Source organism: Sus scrofa, chromosome 13 (genome assembly GCF_054392235.1).
Source record: "Sus scrofa isolate SSC_HxYL_T2T_F1_AM1 chromosome 13, Sscrofa_HxYL_maternal_Yorkshire_Landrace_v2.0, whole genome shotgun sequence".
In the NCBI taxonomy this organism is placed as follows: Eukaryota; Metazoa; Chordata; class Mammalia; order Artiodactyla; family Suidae; genus Sus; species Sus scrofa.
This window is the reverse complement of record NC_139395.1, coordinates 125,627,141-125,649,357: the sequence shown is the minus strand read 5'-3', so window position 1 is coordinate 125,649,357 and position 22,217 is coordinate 125,627,141. Positions and strand designations below refer to the sequence as shown.

The 22,217-nt window shown below is 39.6% G+C and overlaps 1 protein-coding gene across 10 annotated transcripts in view; it reads right to left on the bottom strand.

The window, feature by feature from the left end:
• Positions 1-544: 544 nt before the first annotated feature.
• Positions 545-22,217, bottom strand: part of FNDC3B (fibronectin type III domain containing 3B) — a 338,529-nt gene continuing 316,856 nt past the window's right edge. For 4 of the 10 annotated variants that reach the window (XM_021069801.2, XM_021069803.2, XM_021069800.2 and 1 more), the window contains 3 exons: positions 19,711-19,877; positions 17,128-17,255; positions 1,776-5,313 (listed from right to left, as the gene is read on the bottom strand). In XM_021069801.2, coding sequence (XP_020925460.1) covers positions 5,002-5,313; positions 17,128-17,255; positions 19,711-19,877 — 607 coding nt within the window. In that variant the 3' untranslated portion in view covers positions 1,776-5,001. Of the gene's footprint in view, positions 761-1,775; positions 5,314-17,127; positions 17,256-19,710; positions 19,878-22,217 lie in introns of those variants that run through there. The other 6 variants (XM_084990280.1, XM_084990283.1, XM_084990282.1 and 3 more) reach the window with 2 other exon arrangements.

Below are 22,217 nucleotides of genomic sequence, written 5' to 3'. Positions count from 1 at the left end.
ATTTTCCTCCTTTGTGTTGAGTGCCCTTGTAGCCTTTCACCCCGGAAACTCACGTGTTTGACGTCTTCCGCTACATTTTGTTTTTCCAGGCCTTCCTATTGCTTGGATATCCAATGTCCTAGTCTGATCCTAATCTCTTTATCCTTTCATTTTTTCCCCCCTAGTTTTTGGGTTACTCTCAGTTCCAGCTTCCAACCCTTCTACTGAGTGTCTAATTTCTAAGAATGTTTCTGTTCTTCACGTGTTCCTTTTCCATAGGTTTCTATCCTTAGTCTGTAGGTGACTTAGCTTTCCTTGTCTCTTTGGGGATATGAGGATTTTGAAGCTTTTCTTCACGCTTTGCCTCTGATTCTTCCGAGTTGTTGGCTTTGGACTTTTTATTCACGTTAGCAGCTTTATCAGATGTCATGTTACCTTTGGTTAAGCTGGAGGACTGAAAAGCTGATAGAAGATTGCTGACTGAGTTTCACTTTAGAATAGTGGTTCTCAATCTTGGCTGTACCATGGAATCACCTGGGGAGCTTTAAAAAAAACAAAACATTGATACTCTAGAAATACTCATTTTATTGGCATAGGTCTGAACACAGGGATTTTGAAAAGCTCCCCAGGTGGTAGCCAAGGCTGGCATGTACTATCAAAGGGTGCTCTGGTTGGTCTAGCTGGACCCCTTTATCTTCAGGTAAGACTCTTAGTCCAGGGACTGTTACCTTCTCCTGTGGATAAACTTGGTTCCTGCAAGAGTGGAGGGACAGTAGTCCAGCTGAAAGAAAATGGGGATGGATTTTACGGATGTAATAGTATTTTAAACAGCTTTCTACCAATACTATTTTAGGCTCTTCTTCCCCTTCACCTCACTTCAAAGGAACATGCTTCTGTCAGTTTTTGAGCCGTCAGTGTATTCTGCATGTAAATTGAGTTGGCACTCATTTGGTCTCTTGCTAAATTCAAATTCAGCTTTCTTCTGTCAGGCTTCCAAAATTGTAGTGCTAATAAGTCTCTCCCATTCTTCCTAGCATTGAGAGCAGTTGTGACTTAAAAAAAAAAAAAAAAAAAATCCTTCACTATATTTTCAATAGTGAAGTATTAGGGGCATGCAAAATTTGATGTATTTAACTTGACATTTTTACCCCAAAGGATGACTACCATTCTTCATATGAGAAAGTGAACTTTGAGTTATAAACAGTTTCCCCATTCATTTTCCCCTGAGAAAAAAGATAGTAGGGACTTCTAGCAAAACAATACAATCATGACAAAACCATGGTTGTAGTAGGACCTACCTACCTCTATGCTTTATTGCTATTGTTGTTGTTGAATGAGACCCGCAGGAGATCAAATCCGTGCCAGTCCATCACAGAGGGGCATGCCAGGTGCTAGGTGAACAGAGGGAGACCTGGGCACCTGAGTCTGGCATATGGATAAAAGGTTAGACAAAGAGGTAACCTTTGATCCACACACACTCTGACAAAGAACTGGCAGCCCATGGGCCAATAGGGTTCACAATCCCATGTTATTTGGCTCATATTGGGAAATCTGGATTTGTAGCTTCTTTTGATAAATCAGCCTATGAGATTGCAGGTGGCAAGCCTGCAGGACCTCAACCAGAAGGAGCTGGGTCAGAGCCACCCCTTTGGATGGCATGGCAAGCATCCTGAACTAAGCCACCTTCCTAGCCTCTAAAGGCATTTGAATTTCCGACCTCTGGGACATGGTTTAAGTTTTTAAAAAGCAACAACAACAGTAGCAATCCTATTCACTGCAGAAGAACCCTACTTAAGTCAGAAAGATTTAAAACATTTATTGGGCATAAATATATTACATATACACTACAGATACAGTTAGGTATTACATATAGCATAGTATTTGCAAAATCTATACATTAAAATTGATATGGCAGTTTTAATACAATGTATATGAAATAGTCTAAAATTTACAATACAGGAAAACGTATGATTATTTTTTTTTTTCTCCTAAAGTTGAAAAGTTTGGAATGTATGTCCAACAGTGAGGTAAAACATTTTGTCTTTCAATTTAAAGAATTGTGCAAGGATAACATTCAAACACATTCAATTAGGGCACTTTTCAATTTTGACAGGAATACTGAATTACTGTAGCCAACAAAACATGGTTAGAAAATGCCAACGTTTCAAGTTGATAAGAACAAGGCAGCTAATATGCAAAAATTTTTTTAAAAAGTTTTCTTTTTAAACAATTTGATGACAAAGAGCATTTTGCTTCACATGACTGGAATTTCTTGTGCCAGGGAGGAGTCTGACATACAGAGCATCAGAAAGCCATTCACTCGTTTCTACATACTGCAAAAGGGCAAAGAGAGAAGGTTAACATAACACTTTATTTTATTGTTCGTGTGTAATGGCAATATATATATAGTTCTATATCAGTATCACATATACATATTTGTGATAGAAAACAGAGCCAGATAGAGGAACCATTTTTTTGACCTAAGGAAATTATAATGAATACCACTGAATATTGGAGAGCAATAAAATAAAGTGCCATCAGCTAGTGTTTCACACACTTCAGCTTTCCAGGGGCAAAGTAGATAGTATGAACATCTCAAAAAGATCAAAATATTCATAGCGGTTTTGGTCTAAAATATTTCATTAAAAAATTTAAACCAATTCAGAGAATTTCTTGATAGCAGCAGTTCTGAAGTGTTTCCAAAAAGGGGCTTTTTTTTTTTTTCCTCCTGCAAACGGGGTTCTTGTACTCAGTTGAATCTTCATTGCTTAAAAAAATGCCATCTCCCCAAAACACCTGCATGAAATTGTTTCAGAAAATGCAGATGCAATGTTACACTGGGTCATATTATACATTGAGAGGAATGAGTTTTGGAAGGCCAGAACTTTGGCAAATATATGTTTACCTTGATGCCATCAGTTTGCAAGGCTAATTCAACTAATATAGTCAATGACGAAAATACAGAATTTTCTAGTACTACATCAATGTAGGCACACAGAATAATCATTGATCTTAGCACTTTCTTTCAAGAGATGATTTTTTTTTTGGGTTCATGTAAACGTTTCAATCACTGATAATGGATTTTTTTTTTTGGCATTTAATGCACTAGATGCTCTTTATCTTTAAAAACACAAGAAAATGTCAGAAGAATGATACTACTACAGATGTTACCAAGGAACAAGACTGACCTAAAATTACAAAAGTATAAAACACAAAAAAAATAACATGCTACAAGGGAAAATTAGTACATAAGTACATTTTAAAAATTTTACAATAAATAAAGATTGCACTGTAATTGGCATTTAAAGTACTGTATGCAGAATATAGTATAAATAAACCAAAAACAAAATAATGTTGGTTTCCCCATGACTTTGGTATGGGAATATTATAAGCTAGTACAGGATACTGCATTTTAAGACAACATAGACCAAGCACAAAATAGCTATGATCAAGAAAAACCAAGTAGCAAAAATATACAAAAACTGAAGCAGGGGGATACACTGTGTCTGTTGCACCCTTTTGGAATATATTTGCACCTCCAACTCTTAAATGTCCCTGAGGTACGCGAACATTATGGACTTCATATAAATAATCCAATGACTTTGGGTTAAAACTGATTATCTCATGACTCAAACATGCAAGGATAACACTTTGCACTCCAATAGCACCTGTTGATCAAGGATCTCAAAGCACTTACAAACATTAGAATCCCCATTTTATTTTTTATTTTTAATGCATGGGAAAACTGAGGCACAGAGAGGTAAAGTGACGTGTTCAGGTCACGCAGCAAGTTAGTGACAGATTCAGGGAGAGAATCTCGGCTCCTTGACCCCCAAACACCCTGTGCTTAATTACCACCAAACACCATTCCCTCTCCACACATGGCCAGGTCAACCCCACAAAAATAAGAACTACAAATTTAGATGACTCTTTTAGGTTTCATCAGTTTTTGTCTGCTGTTAGATTAGTATTATGTGCACTGAATTTAGGTATTGAAATTCATTCACTTCATTGATACCTCAAAGAACAGCCTGAAGAAGGCAAATCTTTCAAAAATAATGAGCTGACGTGTAAGAAGATTGCTCACGATTAGTGTAAATCATGGACAATGGGCAGAGGCACTAAACTGTCACCAGTTCTCGTCATACAATTCTGGTCAAACATAACAGAATATAATAACTCTAGTGATTAGATTAGAAGTAGTTATATACAAAGACAAACAAACAAGTTAAAGCAGCTTTTAAAATAGCTGAACAAGGAAACAACTAACTATTGCACAATGCCCTCATAAAGTTACTGCTGTGAATTGACGTGGTAAAATCTACAATGCTCCATAATTTAGAGGTGCATTTTGGTTACTTGATTTCTGAGACAGGCAGCTCATAGTGTTAAAATCATAAGAAATAGAGATTATTAAAACATTTCAGATTAAAGTACACATTTTGATTTCAATGAGCTAAACACAGTTAAATAACTGAGTGACAAAATGGTTGTTTAGGGCAGCCTTATCTGAGTGAACACATCCTCTATGCGGTTGTTTTTGTGTGGTAATACTATGGCAACACTGAAATCCTAGCCCTGTAACTACACACACTGTGATTCATGTTCACAGATACAGATGCTCAAGACATAAGAAGTGACTGGTGAATATAAATCACTAAGCTGTAACATGGAAAAAAAAAAAATCAAAGGCTTGCAAAAGACATCAGTGAAAACAGGTTAAAGGCAAATCTGAAAATTTTAAAGAAAAAGTAAGCTAGCTTTTGGTATCTGGTTTGCTTTTCTTTTCTTCTTTTTTTTCTTTTTTTTTTTAAAAAAAAAAAATCCAGTTTAACCTCTTCCTAGTTTTGCATTTCAAAAAGGTGCACCAAAACACTGATATTTTTTTCCTAGCTAAATCTGTAAAACAAGTATATAAATCAAAGAACAAAAGGGCTTAAAAAAAGGGAGTATCTGAATAAATGTGTGTATTAAAATGTGTAGCATTAATTAAGTTCATACCTCTAGTTTTGTTGGGTTTGTTTACTTCATTAAGAAGTACTGTAATATAAAGGCAAATAAAATGGACAAAGTTGCAAAGCCGACCACAATGAGGGCTGCAAACTGTTCATCAGTAGGCATCATGCTCTTCATTTTGGGGTCATCTAAGCTCCCCATGTCCCCAGTAGGCATGACCTCCCTTCGTTGTAGTACAAAAGCCGCAGAGGGGCTGAAGGCTCCGCTTAGCTCCTGAGAGGTGTCTAAACAGCGACGACATGCACACACGCGGAACCTATAGTCTGTGTTGGTCTGGAGGCCTGAGATTTGGAATGTGGCTTCTTCTCCCTTGTACACCTTTGAGAAAAAGAAAAATCCTGGTCAATTAATTTATAACAACATTGTGGTCTCTGCAATAATAATCATATATAACACTGGGGGCCTTGTGGACCTGGCTTGGTTTAAATGAACTACATTATTAAGAAAAATGTTATGGAAAGGTATTTCTCCCAGTTTATATCTCATCCATAAAGTATTCCAACCTACTCTGAACAGAACATAACAAATCCAGTGACTCTGATATTGAGATAAGGCACTGACTAGAACTGCAGCCGACATAAGTTAATAAGGATGCACCTCACTAAAACTTTTATAATTTAGGCTATAACTCAGAAGATGATTTAATTCCTACAAACGGCTCTCTAATTTTGGTGCACAGAACAAATCAAAAATTTTAAGTAAAGACAGTTAAAAACAAATTATACAAATAAAGTGCAAAGTCTCAGTTGAATGATTTTTTGACAACTGGCTCTACTTCTTCAAGATGTGCCACCTCTACCCCTGAGAGGTTAACACTACTAGGAATGCTCATTCTGTAACTTGTTTTGCCTGCTTTAGAAGTTCACACAAAATCAAACACTATGCACTCTTGTGCCAAGGAGATTCACTCATGTTATTCACTCGGTAGTTGTAACTTTTACTGAAGAATAAATATTCCATCATATGCCTATACCTGGATTTATCTTTTGTGTGTGTGTGTGTGTGTGTGTGTCTTTTTAGGGCTGCACCGGTGGTATATGAAGATTCCCAGGCTAGGGGTCTAATTGGAGCTGTAGCCACTGGCCTACGCCAGAGCCACAGTAACAGGGAAGCTGGGTCACACCTGCAACCTACACCACAGCTCACTTCAATGCTGGATCCTTAAACCACTGGGCAAGGCCAGGGATCGAACCTGCAACCTCATGGTTCCTAGTCAGATTTGTTTCTGCTGTGCCACGACGGGAGCGCCCTCCATTTGTTTTCTGGCAAATATTTGCACTGTTTCCAGTTTGGGGTTTTTTTGTTTGTTTGTTTGTTTTTGTTTTTTTGCTATTTCTTGGGCCACTCCCACGGCATATGGAGGTTCCCAGGCTAGGGGTTGAATTGGAGCTGCAGCCACCGGCCTACGCCAGAGCCACAGCAACGCTGGATCCGAGCCGCGTCTGCAACCTACACCACAGCTCACGGCAACGCCAGATCCTTAACCCACTGAGCAAGAGCAGGGACCGAACCTGCAACCTCATGGTTCCTAGTCGATTCGTTAACCACTGTGCCACGATGGGAACTCCCAGTTTGGGGGTTTTATAGTAGGAGTACTTATTTTTGTACCAGTCCTGGAGAATTAAGTTTCTATTTTTCTTGGGTGAGTACCTAGGAGTAGAAGTTCGGGATCATAAGCCTACGTTTAACTACATGAGAAACAGTTTTCCCAGGCACATCTCTCTGCACTCCTGCCAGTAAGTAGGAGTTCCAGTTGTTTCACCCGCTCACCAATATTTGTTATTGTCAGTCATTTATATTTTAGTCATTCTAAAATGACTAAATTTAGTACCTCATTTAAATGAGAATAGTACCTCATTTAAATGAGAATAGTACCTCATTTGCATTTCCCTGATGCCTAAGGGTGTTTCCCACCTTTTCATGTGCTCATTGGTCAAATACCTTCTTTTGTGAAGAGTGTGTTCAACAGTTTTGTCTATTTTTCTTTGCTTTTATTATTATTTGTAGGGGCTCTTTATATAATCTGGAGTTAAGATCTTTGTCAGATATGTGTTGTGAATATTCTATCCCAGTCTTGTGGCTTACCTAATCATTTTTTAAAGAAAGTTTCTGATGCAGTCATATTTATCACAAATTAACATTTAATTAAATTTAATGGTCTGTCTTAAGTGTTTCCTATCTGAATGACCTTTTCCATTAAGAACCTAGGATGTTTTCTTCCCCTTTGTTAACTCTAATACAATTACCAGGAGGCATACTATTATGAGGACTGGAAAACTACCTAGTTCACTTAGAGATTATCACCTTTTGAGTTGACTGAGGATAATAGGAATCTCTGTGGGAGGGTGGAAGAGAGAGGTCTCACATGGTTCTTCTATCAAAGTGGTACTGATCCTCGGAGTTCCCGTCGTGGCTCAGTGGTTAAGGAATCCGACAAGGAACCATGAGGTTGCAGATTCGATCCTTGGCCTTGCTCAGTGGGTTAAGGATCCAGCGTGGCCATGAGCTGTGGTGTAGGTTGCAGACGAGTCTCAGATCTGGTGTGGTTGTGGCTCTGGTGTAGGCTGGCGGCTGTAGGTCCGATTAGACCCCTAGCCTGGGAACCTCCATATGCCTCCGGTGCGGCCCTAGAAAAAGACAAAAAAAAAAAAAAAGGTGGTACTGATCCTCAAAAAAACTTAGAGGAAATGATAATCACCTTAAAATTACATAAAAATCCATGATAGAAAAACTAGCTGGAACTCAACCAAATCAGTAAAGCGATTTGGCTGATTAATAATTAAACACGAAAGTAAAATTAACTGAATACTTCCTAGCTGACTGGCACTGAGTTAGCATCTGTAAAGTGCTTAAACCATGCCTGCTTCATAAGTAACTGCACGGTAAAAGTCATTATTATTACTACTACTATTTAGAACTTAAAAACTACTCCAAATATATTAGTAAAATACAGCAATTAAAAGTGATAGGCTCATTCTCAACTGATAGGCCATCTTAGTAAAGTTATGAATTTCGCTCATTAATACAAATCCCCTAGAAAATAAAAAAGAATATTTCCAACAAGCTCAACTTTGAAACACTCTCCAGCTAAAGAGAGTTAGTGGGAATCTGCACATGTTTAGCGATTCTAAAGCCCAGCATGTAAGCTTCTATAAGAAGCAGGGCATTCTACCAGAGAACACAAGTGCACTGGCAACTTGATAAGTATTGAGCAAAGAGAAAGAAAAGGGATACACTCATAGACACAGAAAATGAACTTAAGCTTACCAAGGGGGAAAAGGGAAGGGGAGGGATAAATTAGGATGTGGAATTAAAGTACACATACTGCTATATATAAAATAGATAACCTACATGGTCCTACTGTATAGCATAGGGAACTAGAGTCCATATCTTATAATAACCTATAATGGAAGAGAATATAAAAAAGAATATATATATGCAAACCTTATCACTTTTCTGTACACTTTGCTGTACTGTAAATCAACTATATTTCATTAAAATTTAAAAAAAATAGAAAAGGGATCAGACTTCCAGTGTTTACCTGATATTCAGCCTTTTAAAGATTTTTCCTCCCTCATTTTCAAATTTTACAAGTAGACTTTAAAAGTCTCATTGTACATCTGTTTAGTGACTAAACCCCAGAGTCAATTCTGTTTCTCATACTTTTCCAGATTCACCCTTGTTTTTGCCATTCCCTTTATAAGACCTTAAGCATGTTCCTCCTGGTTAAGTTACTCTGTTTCTTTCTTTCTTTCTTTCTTTTTTTTTTTTTTTTGCTTTTTTAGGGTCACACCCTCGGCATATGGAGGTTCCCAGGCTAGGGGTCCAATTGGAGTTATAGCTACCAGCCTATGTCACAGCCATAGCAATGCCAGATCTTTAGCCCACTGAGCAAGGCCAGGGATTGAACCCATAACCTCATGGTTCCTAGCTGGATTCATTTCCGCTGTGCCATGACAGGAATTCCAATTTACTCTGTTTCTTTAAAGACTGTGGCATGTGTCTTAGCAACTGGGGTTACAGACAGAACTGGGCTGGAGCAATCAAGAACAAAAGGGCTGTAAGAAAACCCCCAGTGGTACTGAGAGACCACTCCTTTCTCATAGCCCAGTGATGGGTTATGTTAAACGGATGTTTTAAGATGAGCTCGTTGTCATGGTGACTGCCCCAACCCACACACAGCCAGCTATTCAGGAGTTCAGACTACATCATGACGGCACTGTCTATGAATTATTTCCCAGCATGTGGGTGGTCTCAGGAAAATGATGCCATACATTTTTTTTTTTCCTTAAAGAGATCTTTTCATTGTGAAAGCTCTTACTTTAATTTCCTAAATTAGGATGCTCAAGATGGTATCTTCTGAGACAAGTCCTTTCTTCAAAACTGTTGGGAATTCCTGTCATGGAGCAGAGCAAAAGAATCTGACCAGGAACCATGAGGAGGCGGGTTCCATCCCTGGCCTCGCTCAGTAGGTTAAGGATCCGGCATTGCCATGAGCTGTGGTGTAGGTCGCAGACATGGCTCGGATCTGGCATTGCTGTGGCTGTGGCATAGGCCGGTGGCTATAGCTCAGATTAGACCCCTAGCCTGGGAGCCTCCATATGCCACAGGTGTGGCCCTAAAAAGCAAAAACAAAAAACAAAAACAAAAAGCAAAAACAAAACACAAAAACAAAAAATAAACCGAAAAACAAAAAACCCTGTTGGGACCATTCATGAAGGGAATGATTCGCAACTTATAGCACCAGCATATTATCAATCCCTTTGCTTTCCGTTCTGCAGTGGGCCAGGTACACAATCCACTCTGGCTCTATGGTGATGATAAGTTAATGTTGGGATATTTACAGAGTTGGAGAAGAGCTGCCATCAAAGCCTTAGCTGCAAGCTTTCTTGATACACCTCTTTTTTTTTTTTTTTAAAGGGCTACATCCGAGGCATATGGGGGTTCCCAGGTTAGGGGTTGAATCTGAATATTAGCCACTGGCCTACACCACAGCCACAGCCAACACCAGTCTGACTTACACTACAGCTTATGGCAACGCTGGATCCTTAACCCACTGAGTGAGGCCAGGGATCAAACCTGTGTCCTCATAGATGCTAGTCAGATTTGTTTCCACTGAGCCCTGACGGGAACTCCCAAATAGACCTCTGTCATCAATTCTTCCCAGGGCCTCACCTCTTGAAATGTTTATATACTTATCAGAGGTGAAGTATTGTAGCTGCTGGAGCTCTTCTATGCAACCCTGGGGATCTGGGTCTGGTCTGACTGGGTTACTGGAAGGTACTGGGCAGATTCCCCTCAAGTAGAGGAACAGCAACTGGTATGCGGATTCCAGGTCCAAGTCCCTGATCTGCTACTTTTGAGGCTTGTGACCTTGGGCAAGTAACAGCTTTGGGCCTTAGTTTTCTCATCTTTAACATGGGGACAGTAGCAGTACCTAACTTAACCCCAAGGGGGGACAGAGGATTAAATTAGAACTATATGTGAAAAATCCTCTGTGAAAGGGCCATGCTGGAGATAAGTCATCCTTACCAAATTTGGTCCTCCTGATTACTCTGGCAGGTGAGTACTGCTTCCATTTTACAGATGAGAAAACTGAGTATCAGAGATGCTGTCAATTTCTTAAGGTCTAAAGCGAATAAGGGGAGATCCCACCTCTCGAACACCATGCTCACCACTGGAGCCACCCCAGCTCCACTGGTTCTATTCCCTTGGGTATGCAGTGATGTCAGCACCACCTGTCCTCCATGCTAGTCCTCATCTAATGACAACAGTGTGAGAACAGGTCAGCCTCTCCAAACCTTCCTCTGTGCGTACCCTGGGGGTCCCACAGCCTCCCTGGTGTGTCCATGATCACCTCACCCTGGCTCCCACTGCCCCAGAAGGAAAGTACTGCCTTTTCTATAAATGGATGGAAAGCAGTCTCCCAACCCAGTCTGTGCGAAGCAAAGACTTGGGCAGCATTTCTGTGATGTGGGCTCTTAATTTATGCCAAACAATGACCTCATGACAGAAAACCACTTGATAACCGATCCCCACAGATGTTTGGGAGGCTTTTGGAAAGCAGATATAAATATTCACTTATATCTAGTGTTACATTATTTGTATGTTTTCCAGAATTTGCATGGCTAGATCCTTCTAAGAAAGTTGATTCAGAAGTATATTTAATTTCCCAAAAGCCCCTGCCATGGAATCTTGAACAGACGATATATAGTGTTATTTTCCTCATACCATTAGGCAAAAATGCTTAGTGAGGGCAAAATGAGTATCTAACTGAAGGGAACTTCCTTAATGACAAGTCCAATCAAAAGTTAGTTAGGCTTTAATTTGTAAATGTTTTTCTTTTAAGTATTCCTACTGTTTTAATCAGAAGAGGCCTCCCCCCTTGTAACAAGCATTGCCAATACAATCCTAGCATTATCTTTAAAAAATATATGATAAATGTATTGAGTGTGGGACTGTGTTCTATTATCTCCATAGCAACTAACACAATGGCTAGAAAAAAGCAGATGTGCAGGGAACATTCTCTAATTAGGACCCTTAAATACTGAAGAGTAGATATTTTTATACTACGCTGTTTGAAAAGAGAGGAAAATTACCAGAAACAAGTATCTGTGACATTAAATATTAGAACCCACACACAAACCAGAGTTTAGTACAGGTACAGCCATCATTGTACAAAATGGAGTCATTAACAATGATTAGGTTGTTTTCAGGGTATTGATAGAAAGTATGGGCTCTCTAGTATATTTTAGAAGTCAACAATGTTTATTAAGCCTTTTGGATTCATTCTTAGCTAAGAAAAAATTAAAACAATCCTAGTACCTCATTTCCTGAGGATTTTGGTTCCTGAGGCTTGAGATAATGGATTTGTTTTTGTGTAAATAATACAGCCATTGGATCACAAGGTCATCAGGCCTGCAGCCCAGCTGAGGTGACTTTTCATGGGACTGTGCCTCTCTGCAGGCCGTGCCTTGTCTCCCTTTGTTTTCATTCCTTCTGACAGGGGCACCATTTTAAATTGGGTTGAGGCTCTTCCTCCTGCCTCAACCCAATTTAAAAGGCATAGCTGCATTTAAGATTATCTTTATTGAAGTAACCAATCATAATATCATAGTAAGTATATGCACAATATTATTTTTACAAAGACTATTTCTGTTCTTGATTCGATATATAATATATTTTGAAGTAATTTTGACATGTTTATTCCAAATGAGAGGATATAAAATAATACCCAGATAAATGAAATGAAGAATCTGTGACCCTTAATTCAGAGTGACATGCTGTGTAGTTGAAATTTTTGAAACAGAGAACCTTTTGGGGAGATTGCTGGAGGCTTGGATTTGGGCCAATGCCTGCATCTCTTTACTAATGCCGTCCTTCTCCCAAGAACTGGAAAAGGAGACATAACTGCACAGAGTCGTCATCTACACAGCACCCTCTCCTTACTGAATAGATCTGATGCAAAGAAAGGTAAATTAATTCCTCTAAGATCATGAGACTACAAAAGGTGGAAGTGACCCGCCTTGATTCCTGGGCTAAAGTGGGAATCCACTAACCTGCAGGCTACCTCTGCAGAGGGTGCAATGCGGGGCAGGAGTTGTTGCTCTTGAGCCACAGAGGGCAGGCAAGGGCACTGTTTTAGAACTGCTTCTTAGGGATTTGTGTTTCACACCACTGGGCCCGTAAACTCTGAGACCAGCAGCTGTACTGTTCTGTAATATGCCAGGCAGCCCTCACAGTACAGAGCACCTAACCAGTTTCTCAAGGAACCAGGGGTCCTGTACCTAACTCCAAGAAACTGAATTTACACTTATTTCACATGCAATTTAAAATGGATGTATACACGAACATTTTCCTGGTATAAGGGGTCATAGCCTTCATCAAGTACTCAAAGGGACCTGTAAAGCTAAAAAATTTAAGAATCAGTCAGACAAAATGGTAGCTTTTAAATATTCCTATCTTGATCTATTCTCACTTTGCTTTGGATGTGACCCTTTCTTTATGCCAAATTAAAAAGTTGTGCAACAGGAGAGTCACAGCCTGTTCAATTTCCATATTAGGGAATTAAATTGCAAACCATTAAAAAATAAGTAAGCTCCAAGTCTTTAAAATAGTTCCGTCAAGATTGAGATCTTTTTCTTCACAGTACTTGTGTGATACTACAAAGAAGCAATGCATCCCAATACTATATTCTAAAAATGATACCAAAAAAAACCTAATTTATACAGATATGCCATCAAGTTAAATGTGGAGCTCTATGAATTTTCAGGTGTATCAAAGGTTTTCTTAATACAACAAATCTGAGCACCAGCAATATTGATAATTTGTCACAAATCTGACTCTCCATAGGTAACAGTTTCCTGCAATTTGCTACCCTTTACTCATCTTCAGTGTTTCATGCAAAAACTGTTGCTATCGGAACAGGGATATAAATGTGAATCACTTCGCTTTACATCACTATGTATGAGACTGTTTATGTTCTGTCCTGTGAGAAAAATCAGACACCTGCATATACATACAATTTTCATTCCTTTCAAAAATGTTTTACAATTAATACTGCTTGAAAAGAAGTTTTAGGCTTCTTGAAAAAAGCTGTGCTTGAAAGGTTTTTTTTTTAAATGACAGAAAAGCCAAATCAAAATATGCATGCATTCTAATGCAGAGTAAGACTTCAGGTGGAGACTTAATACTTTAAGTTAATAGACTGTATCATAATTAGAACCAGCTGCTCACCCTATATCATGCTAGCTGAACAAAAGACAGCTAATTACATAGTTAAAGTCAATGTTTCCAACAAAATATTAGAAAAAGCCTTGGCCCTTGCCATATGTTGCCTGTAAAAATAAGCTTGGGAAACAGAAGGACATTGTCCTATTATGGGTCATTTTTTTCCACCTAAGTTACAGATATCACTTATAAATCCCCCTGTGGTGAAGTTTAATTCTCCTCACCACTGCCAGTACAAATAACCTTTGAACTGCCTCTTTCATGCATGCAAGAAACATTTACTGAGTACCTAGCTATGTGCCAGTCCTGGGAAAATAAAATGAATGACACAAGCCTACACATTAGCAGATCCTGTCTGATTAGGGCTATAATTGAAGTATACACAGTGCTTCCTATAAGCCCACAGCTCTGCCGTGGTGTATGCTCTGCAATGATTACCTCTCATTTTCCTTTGCTCTGACTCTATGAATTTAAAGCCTGTTACCTCTGGACCATAATTATTTTAACCATTACTCTGCACACATAATATAAATAGGTTTCTTTCCCTATCTTGTGTCCAGAACAAGTGAATGAAGTACTCAAAACATCATGTTTAAGTTAATGCTTATTGAATGGGGAGAAGCAAAAAACTCAGTACAAATTGTCCCTGACTCAACCGTGGCTTTTCATGTACCATTACCTGCTTTAATCATTTCTTGGTAAAAAAGTAGGAAACACATGGTTATGAAAATAAAGCTAATCTCCATCTACTGAGCCTGCTCTAGTGTACTGGGTTTTCACCTATTTTCAACAAAAAACCCTCTTGTTTACAGCTATTTAAAATAAGAATATATTTTGAGACATATGTGTAACTGTATTATTAGTATTTGTATATTCATGGGTCAAAAATATAACAGCAATATTCAAAACAGCCAATCTGCTAATGAAATCTAATTTATGAATGGATTAACCTATATTTTGGCAATGCCTGATGCATAGATATTGAGCAAATAATGCTTTTTCAATTAAAAAACAAAAACAAAAAAAACCCCCAGTCATCACCGTGCTTTTGAGAAGCAGAACATTTTTCCAAGAACAGGTTGAAGAGCATGGGTAGGTGGAAGAAAAGGTTTTGAAAATACGATGACGAACATGCAATGAATGTACCGTTGGGAAGTAAATACTGTTAAGTGTCAAATAATATGGAGGGAAATTTGGTAACATTTCGTTCGTCCTTTAACCATTTTTTTGCACTGCTATGGGGCAGGACGATGGTATTGGTGTTAAAGATGACTAAATCCAGTGGGAAAATCCTCTGCTCTCTGTGTGAGCTGAGACTGAAATCAATCATATCTGTGAAGTGAGGTGAACGATGTATATATAAAATCATTTACTGTGAAATGAAATACACTATATAAAACAGGATTGTAAAGTGAAAGGAAACGATAGTGTTTTTGCTCTTAAGAGGAATGATGGAGACTTCAGAGACATCATCTACTGATGTTAACCAATACTGGTGGCTGTCATATTTAAAATAAGTATTGGAGTTCCCGACGTGGCTCAGTGGTTAACGAATCTGACTAGGAGCCATGAGGTTGCAGGTTTGACCCCTGGCCTTGCTCAGTGGGTTAAGGATCTGGTGTTGTCGTGAGCTGTGGTGTAGGTCCCAGATGTGGCTCAGATATGGATCTGGCGTTGCTGTGGCTGTGGTGTAGGCCAGAAGCTACAGCTCCAATTAGACCCCTAGCCTGGGAACCTCCATATGCTGCGGGAGCGGCCCTAGAAAAGGCAAAAATAAAATAAAATAAAATAAAATATGTATTAACAAAATGAGCTTAAAGCAATTCATTCATTTATCTGACACTTCATACTAACAAAGAACAGTAAGATTTACTAACATTTTCTTTTGACTCTTTTTATACATTTTTATTTATAAGTATTCTTTATTAGTATGTGAGGAATATTAACCTGAAAATTAACAGAAACCCTGAATCAAATTCTTTTCTACTTGTTTCATATATCTGGAGCCTCAACAGCTGAATAAAGATATCCTCACAAATTATGCTAATGTCATTTACCTTCAGCCTCTTGAGTTTGATACAAATGTGCACCGCTATTAAAAGTGCAAATAAAGAATGGGTTTCAATCCTCTGTCGATGGACATTTGGGTTGTTTCCATGTCTTGGCTATTGTGAATAGTGCTGCAATGAACATGCAGGTACATGTGTCGGAGCTAGAGACTCTCATACTGAGTGAGGTAAGTCAGAAAGAGAAAAATACCATATGATACCACTGATATCTGGAATCTAATATATGGCACAAATGAACCTTTCCACAGAAAAAAAAATCATGGACTTGGAGAAGAGACTTGTGGTTACCAAGGGGGAGGGGGAGGGAGTGGGATGGATTGGGAGCTTGGGGTTAATAGATGCAAACTATTGCTTTTGGAATGGATTAGCAGTGAGATCCTGCTGTGTAACACTGAGAACTATGTCTCGTCACTTATGATGGAGCATGATAATGGGAAAAAAAAGAATGTATACATGTATGTGTGACTGGGTCACCGTGCTATACAGTAGAAAAAACAATTATATTAGGGAAATAAAAAAAATTAAAAAAAAAAAAAAGGAATGAGTTTCAGCTTTCCTAATGGAGTAACAGAGTTATTCTAATTTCACATAGTTATTAAGTTCCTGGGAACGCTTTGGAAACTAGAGAGTACCTGAATCTTTCACAGTCAATGACAAGATAATATGTGGCTTTGGAAGAATTAGCTTATACCCCAATCACATTCTCTTTTGTATGGGCTCACTACGTGATCAGTACAGCTTTGCCATTCAAATTATGGTCCATGGACCACCAACATCGATGTTGCCTGGGAGCCTGAACCTTGACCCCATACCTACTGAATCAGAATCTGCATTTTAACAGTTTCTTGGGTGATCTTTCACACATTAAATGATGACAAGCAGTGACCTAGACCTTCTGAATCACAGGCCTCAAGGGCTGATAGGTCATCTTCCTTATCTTTCAATTATAACTTCCTTAGGGAAGGCAGGACAGAAAGTGAGCTTCAGTGATTAGGTTGACACTACTTCCCTCTAGAGTACAACCACTGGCACTTTAGTTTTCAGTTACATACACACTTTGAGACTGAGAACATCACTGCCAATGCCAAACAAATCTATAGAACCTAAAACACTTCACAAGATTATGCTTAAGAACTGAAAATTTCAGAATACCACCACATACAAAATAAACTGTAAGTAGGGCTATTAATACCCTAGTAAATTAGGTAATGGGTACATGTGAAGCAGTTACTACAATTGATTTTAAGAGAAATGTAGTTCACGGCCACAGGCAGAGGCAAAGAGCCAGCCTGACCCTGACAGGCTGCATGCGTCCATGCACACTGGCTCTTACCTGTTTGTACTCAGATTCTCTTCCAACCAAAACCTGTAGAATGTAGCTGACAGGGTCGCCTTTCATTGGTGGTACCGTCTCCCACAAAATTTCACATGAATTTCCTTCTAACTGTGTCACTCGAGGTGCTGAAACACAAATCCACACATCCAAGCTCAACATTCAAACTATTATATTAATAGTCAATATTTCAGGAACATGTTTCTGCCCACCCTGAGAGGGGAGTTGCTTTGCCTGGCCTTCCAGAAGAGTAGCCAGACACCCTTTCCACAGAGAAGATATTCTGTGCCGGCCAAGCCATTGGTTAAAAATCCTCTGCTCACTAGCCTATTACTAACTGCTTGGCCTAGATTGCCTTTTTTTTTTTTTTTTTTGATGGGTAATGAGCACCTTTTATGATTAAGCCCTGTGTTAGGTACTTTGGGGGGATGCAAAATAGGTGCAATAAATATGCTTTCAGGGAAATTAAGATCCAGTTGAGGGAAGGGGAGAGAAAGGTATGAAATGAATACAAACAAACACGATGGAAGGCAGATTAAAATAAGAGATAAAAACAAAATGTTGGGGAGTTCCAGGGGAAGTCACATCTGTGTGGGAGTCTGAGAGGTTTGAGGGGCAGATGACATCTGAGATAAGCCTTTAAAAGTTATCTTACATTTGTATTTTTTAGTTTATTTTTTCGATTGGACTCATCATTCTGGTTTAAGGCTAAATTATATTAATTGGCAACAGAGCACTTAAATATTAAAACAAAAAGTATTTTCTTATAAGCTTATGTCTCTACAACTTAATTTGGTATCTGATTTTTTTCTATTTTGTAACCAGAATGTGTAACTCCTCTCTCTGAATGCTCTTATTCTTTAATTTCTAATTACGTGAATTCTTTAGAGGCAGTTGTTTCTACATTCAGTTCTGTATAATGCTTAGAATGCTGTTTCAGAAAAATAAAAGTTATCTTAAGAAAAAAAGAGTTTGTATTAGTTGGCCAAAACTGCAAGCAATTTACAGAAAAACTAAATAAAGAATCTCATCAGACTAAACAGTCCTCCAGCTAAGACAGTAACTTACCAAATCTAAGAGTGGGAGGAAGAAGACCTGATCATGTGGCTGCGTGAGGAAACTGTCCTTCTGGGGAAAACATACTGTGACATGCAAGGGCCATCAATTTGGTCTATTTTCTGCAAAAAATCTCCCTCAGCAATCACTCCCAGAGGCAAAGACAGTGACAGAAAGACCCCTGAAGTTAGCTGTTAAGTGTGGCAAACCTTCCTGCTACAACAATATGCCTATCAGCCCCAGCATGTTCAGAAATCTCTTCTGTTAGAGCTGAAAGGCGAAGCTGCACCAAGGGCCAGGGCATTTCCTGCCCATGTGGCCCAGGAAGTGTATGTCCATTTACACCAGCATCTTAGTCACACACAGAAGCTGGAGAGCTATGGACCACTGAGGGGCAGGGAGGTTGGGGGAAGGTGTTTACCATAAAGCACCCTGAAAGGACCTATGGGAAACCCTCAAAGAACGTGATCCAGACTGTAGTCAGACCCTGGCCTGGAGCCTCATCCCCTGCCCCTCCTCTGATGGGCTCTGTGCCTTGGTGGCAGGTGGCACAGCTTCTCTGATTGGTAGCAGTGAGTCACATGGCCTTGCTCCTGGGGCCGGGTACATACAGAATCTTTTTAACAGTCTGTGCCCACCGTCTAGCCACCCAAATCATATAGCCAATGCTTACTGTACTCTCTGTGAAACCTAGCTCAGGTGGGCTTGTCTGTCAGCTCCAGAGTCATTCTGAGCAGCAGCAAAGACCCTGCCTGACAAGAATCATGCTACTGCGGGGAGGAAGAAGTGGCTCAGGAGACCTTAGGGGCTGGGCCTGGGCCCAACACTGGGTGGGCAGAGCCGAGCCAGTCTGCCGTGCAGAAGGCATAACTCTGGCTGAAAATGGGAGATGAGGGCCCAGCATACCTGGAGGAGGAAGAGCCTGGGTGGAATGGCTTTTACTCCCTGATTCCAGGAAAGGGAGAGAGCAAACCAGTCAATCACAAAGCCCTAGACAAATACTCCAGGAGGTGAGGACAGGCTGCCACTGCAACTTTCCAGTGAGAGCCATGGGCCAGGGGAAAGGCAGAGGATGCTGCCCACACCAGGCTCCAAGCCATGCACCAAGGTCATCAAAAGATGAGTGCCAACCGTGCAGGGAGAGACTCAAGCCTCCCCTGGTCAACTGCCATGAGCTCTACCTCACCAGGAATGCACCCTAACCCAGTATCTGTCACTCAGCGCTGTTCCTATTCTTTGTCCAACTATCTCCTAAGGGGGTGAGACTGTCTCACCATTAAATTATTTGTGGTAATCGTTTACACATATTTGAGAAAAGTCACCTCCAGTAGGCCTTCCTTTAAGGCCTCTCATTTCCCCTAGAGAACCCATTTCCCAACCTTTTCTTTTTCAGTAAGTTCTTTTGATTCTATCTTGCTGATATGAGAATTAAAAGAGTGATTTAAGGTCAGAATCAAGCCTCCCACCCCGAGTCTCACACTTCCTTGCTCTCAGAGAAGTGCATGAATGAATACACTGTCCACAGACCTTTGATGGTGGGGGGGACACTCTTGGTTGTGCTGAAGGTGTAGGTTTCTGAGAAGGGCCCTTCCCCAGCCTCGCTCGCTGCCTGGATTCTGAAGGAGTAGCACGTGAATTCCGTCAGTCTCTGGACCTTGTAGGTGTGGCTAGGCCCTCTGTAGATTGAAATAAACCTAGAGAAAGGAGCAGGATTCATTAGCTACCCAAACTTTTATTAGTGAGAAGAAATTATGATACAAGCGTGGAACAGATTAGGCCCATTTGGTAAAACTGTTCATACATCTGAATTATGGTCATGGTTAAGTTTAATGTCTAATATATGTTTACATAAAGGAAAAACACAAATTTAAGACACTATAAAACTTGGAATGAGGTCCCTTTAATTATGGTATAGAACCTAGAAACATCAGTTGTTCATGCTTTTATTTACTAATAAAAAACAGAAATTTCTAAATAACTGAGAAATTTAGAAAATTCTTTAAATTTTAACCTTTATCTTTCCAAGAGCTTCAAAGCCCCTTTCTCCAATTAATAAGATGACATTTAGTATTATAGACCTTTGAGAAAATATGTAAAAAGCAAAAAAACAAACAAAAACACCTTTGCTCAGAATCATGCATCAGGTTAATCAAAGTAACAGAAAATCAGCACAGGCAGGCTGGGCAGTTTAGACTGGCAGCTCTGGATCCTTCTCCCATCTGAATCAGGATGATTTTACACTTCTCTGCTAATTAGCATTTCCATGCAACATGGGCATAGAAGGCGTGCAGGTAAAATACAGGCCTTACATTTTAAGTGTTTCCCCCCAGGTTCTTAGAAAATTAATATTTTCATAATGAAACTTGGATTGCTTAGAACTGCAACATAATGCCAATCATTTGTCTTTTTATAGTTGACTGTAAACTTTTAGAAGTAAGCTAAGTTCCTATAAATTAACCAGGATCTTTAGTGGATTCAGAACCTGGGACACTTTGAGAATTGCCATACGAATTAATCCAACCACACTGCCTGTTCCTACCCTGGCCAAATGCTTCTCCTGGTTTTGCAGTGCTTTGTCCCGGCAACTGAGGGCAATTCGCTGTCTTCAGAAACTGTTGGAAGTCAGTTGCCAACAGAATCACACACAATTCAAAATGTCTCTTGGGCTGATTTGGCCTCAGGGTAAGCAGAATTTATGCATTTATTTAGCAAATATTTCTTGAACATCTGTTGCGTGCTGGGCTCTGTGTATTCAAAGATGATTTGGACCTAATCCCTGTGGGTTAGTTGGTCCTGTGGGTAGGCAAGGTTTTCTGAAGGAGAGTAGCAGCTTTTCCATGTGCTAGAGAACATTCCCTCCAGATGGATGGATGGATACAGAGATTAAACAGCTTTCTCACAAAACCTATCAGAGTTAATACATAAAGTATCCATGTGTTAATCAGCCTTTGCAGTTGAGTTCCTCAGCCCTAGTCATTTCACTTATTTAATGCTCCTTCTGCTTTGCTGTGTAAGGAAGCACCTTTTACTGAGGAATGAACATTTTTAATTTCAGGAAAAGACAGAGTCCAGGCTGAGACCCACAAATACCATGGTAACCTACTTAGCCCTCTTGACACATTACCACCTTAATGACGATACCCCTTGCTAATGCTAGAGGCAAACAGCTATTTATTAACTCAGCCTCACCTGGGCTAGAATCAGAGTCCCTGCCCTTAATTATACCACAAAATGGAAGTCATGGTTTAAGGAGTAGAGGTTTCACATCTTTATCACAAACTTATAATACAGCCCTGTGTTGAAAAATGTTTGGAGGGGACTGGCAACAGTACTACTTCCCTGTCTGTGCCCTGCTCTAAGGAGAGTATTTCCTTTTGAAGTAAGTTTAATATATCTATGTAGGCAGAGCAGCACTCACATTCACAAAGAAATTTACTTAAGCAGATTCATTACTCTAGTTGCGTAGAATAATCTAAATTGAGCAAACAGGATATTTTCAAATATTTCAGTTTTCAAACTCATTGAAATTTGCTGTTTCTGGAATAGTTCTTTTGACCCTTTTTCTTGTCTTGCTCTTGTACCCCACAGCATTTAATTAATCTTTTTTTAATTCCGCATTCCCATTTAGAAAAAGCACTGTGGAATAGGTGATAGAAGTGAAAACCTTTACAATTTTTCCATTAGAGTGTTTGTTTGCCATTGAGGGAACCTGCAAAAAAGACAGTGACAGAACCTACCTCATAGAGCTGCTGGGAGATTTAAATGGGATGATATGAGGAAAGTGCTTAGAATAATAGTCTTAAGTAAAATCACTTAGTATTTTATAATACTGAGATGACAGCTACCACTGAGGTCATTTTCTTTCCCCCAGGTGGAGGGTCAGCTGTGTGGTGAGGCACTGCCCTGCAGACACTGGCTGTTTACCCTCTTGCACAAGGACCCGTCAGGGAAGTGCAGGCCAGGGCAGTGACCTCACAAGACTGGCGAGATTCAATGTAAAAGCCCCAGTCCTTACACAGTGTAGGTCTCAAACA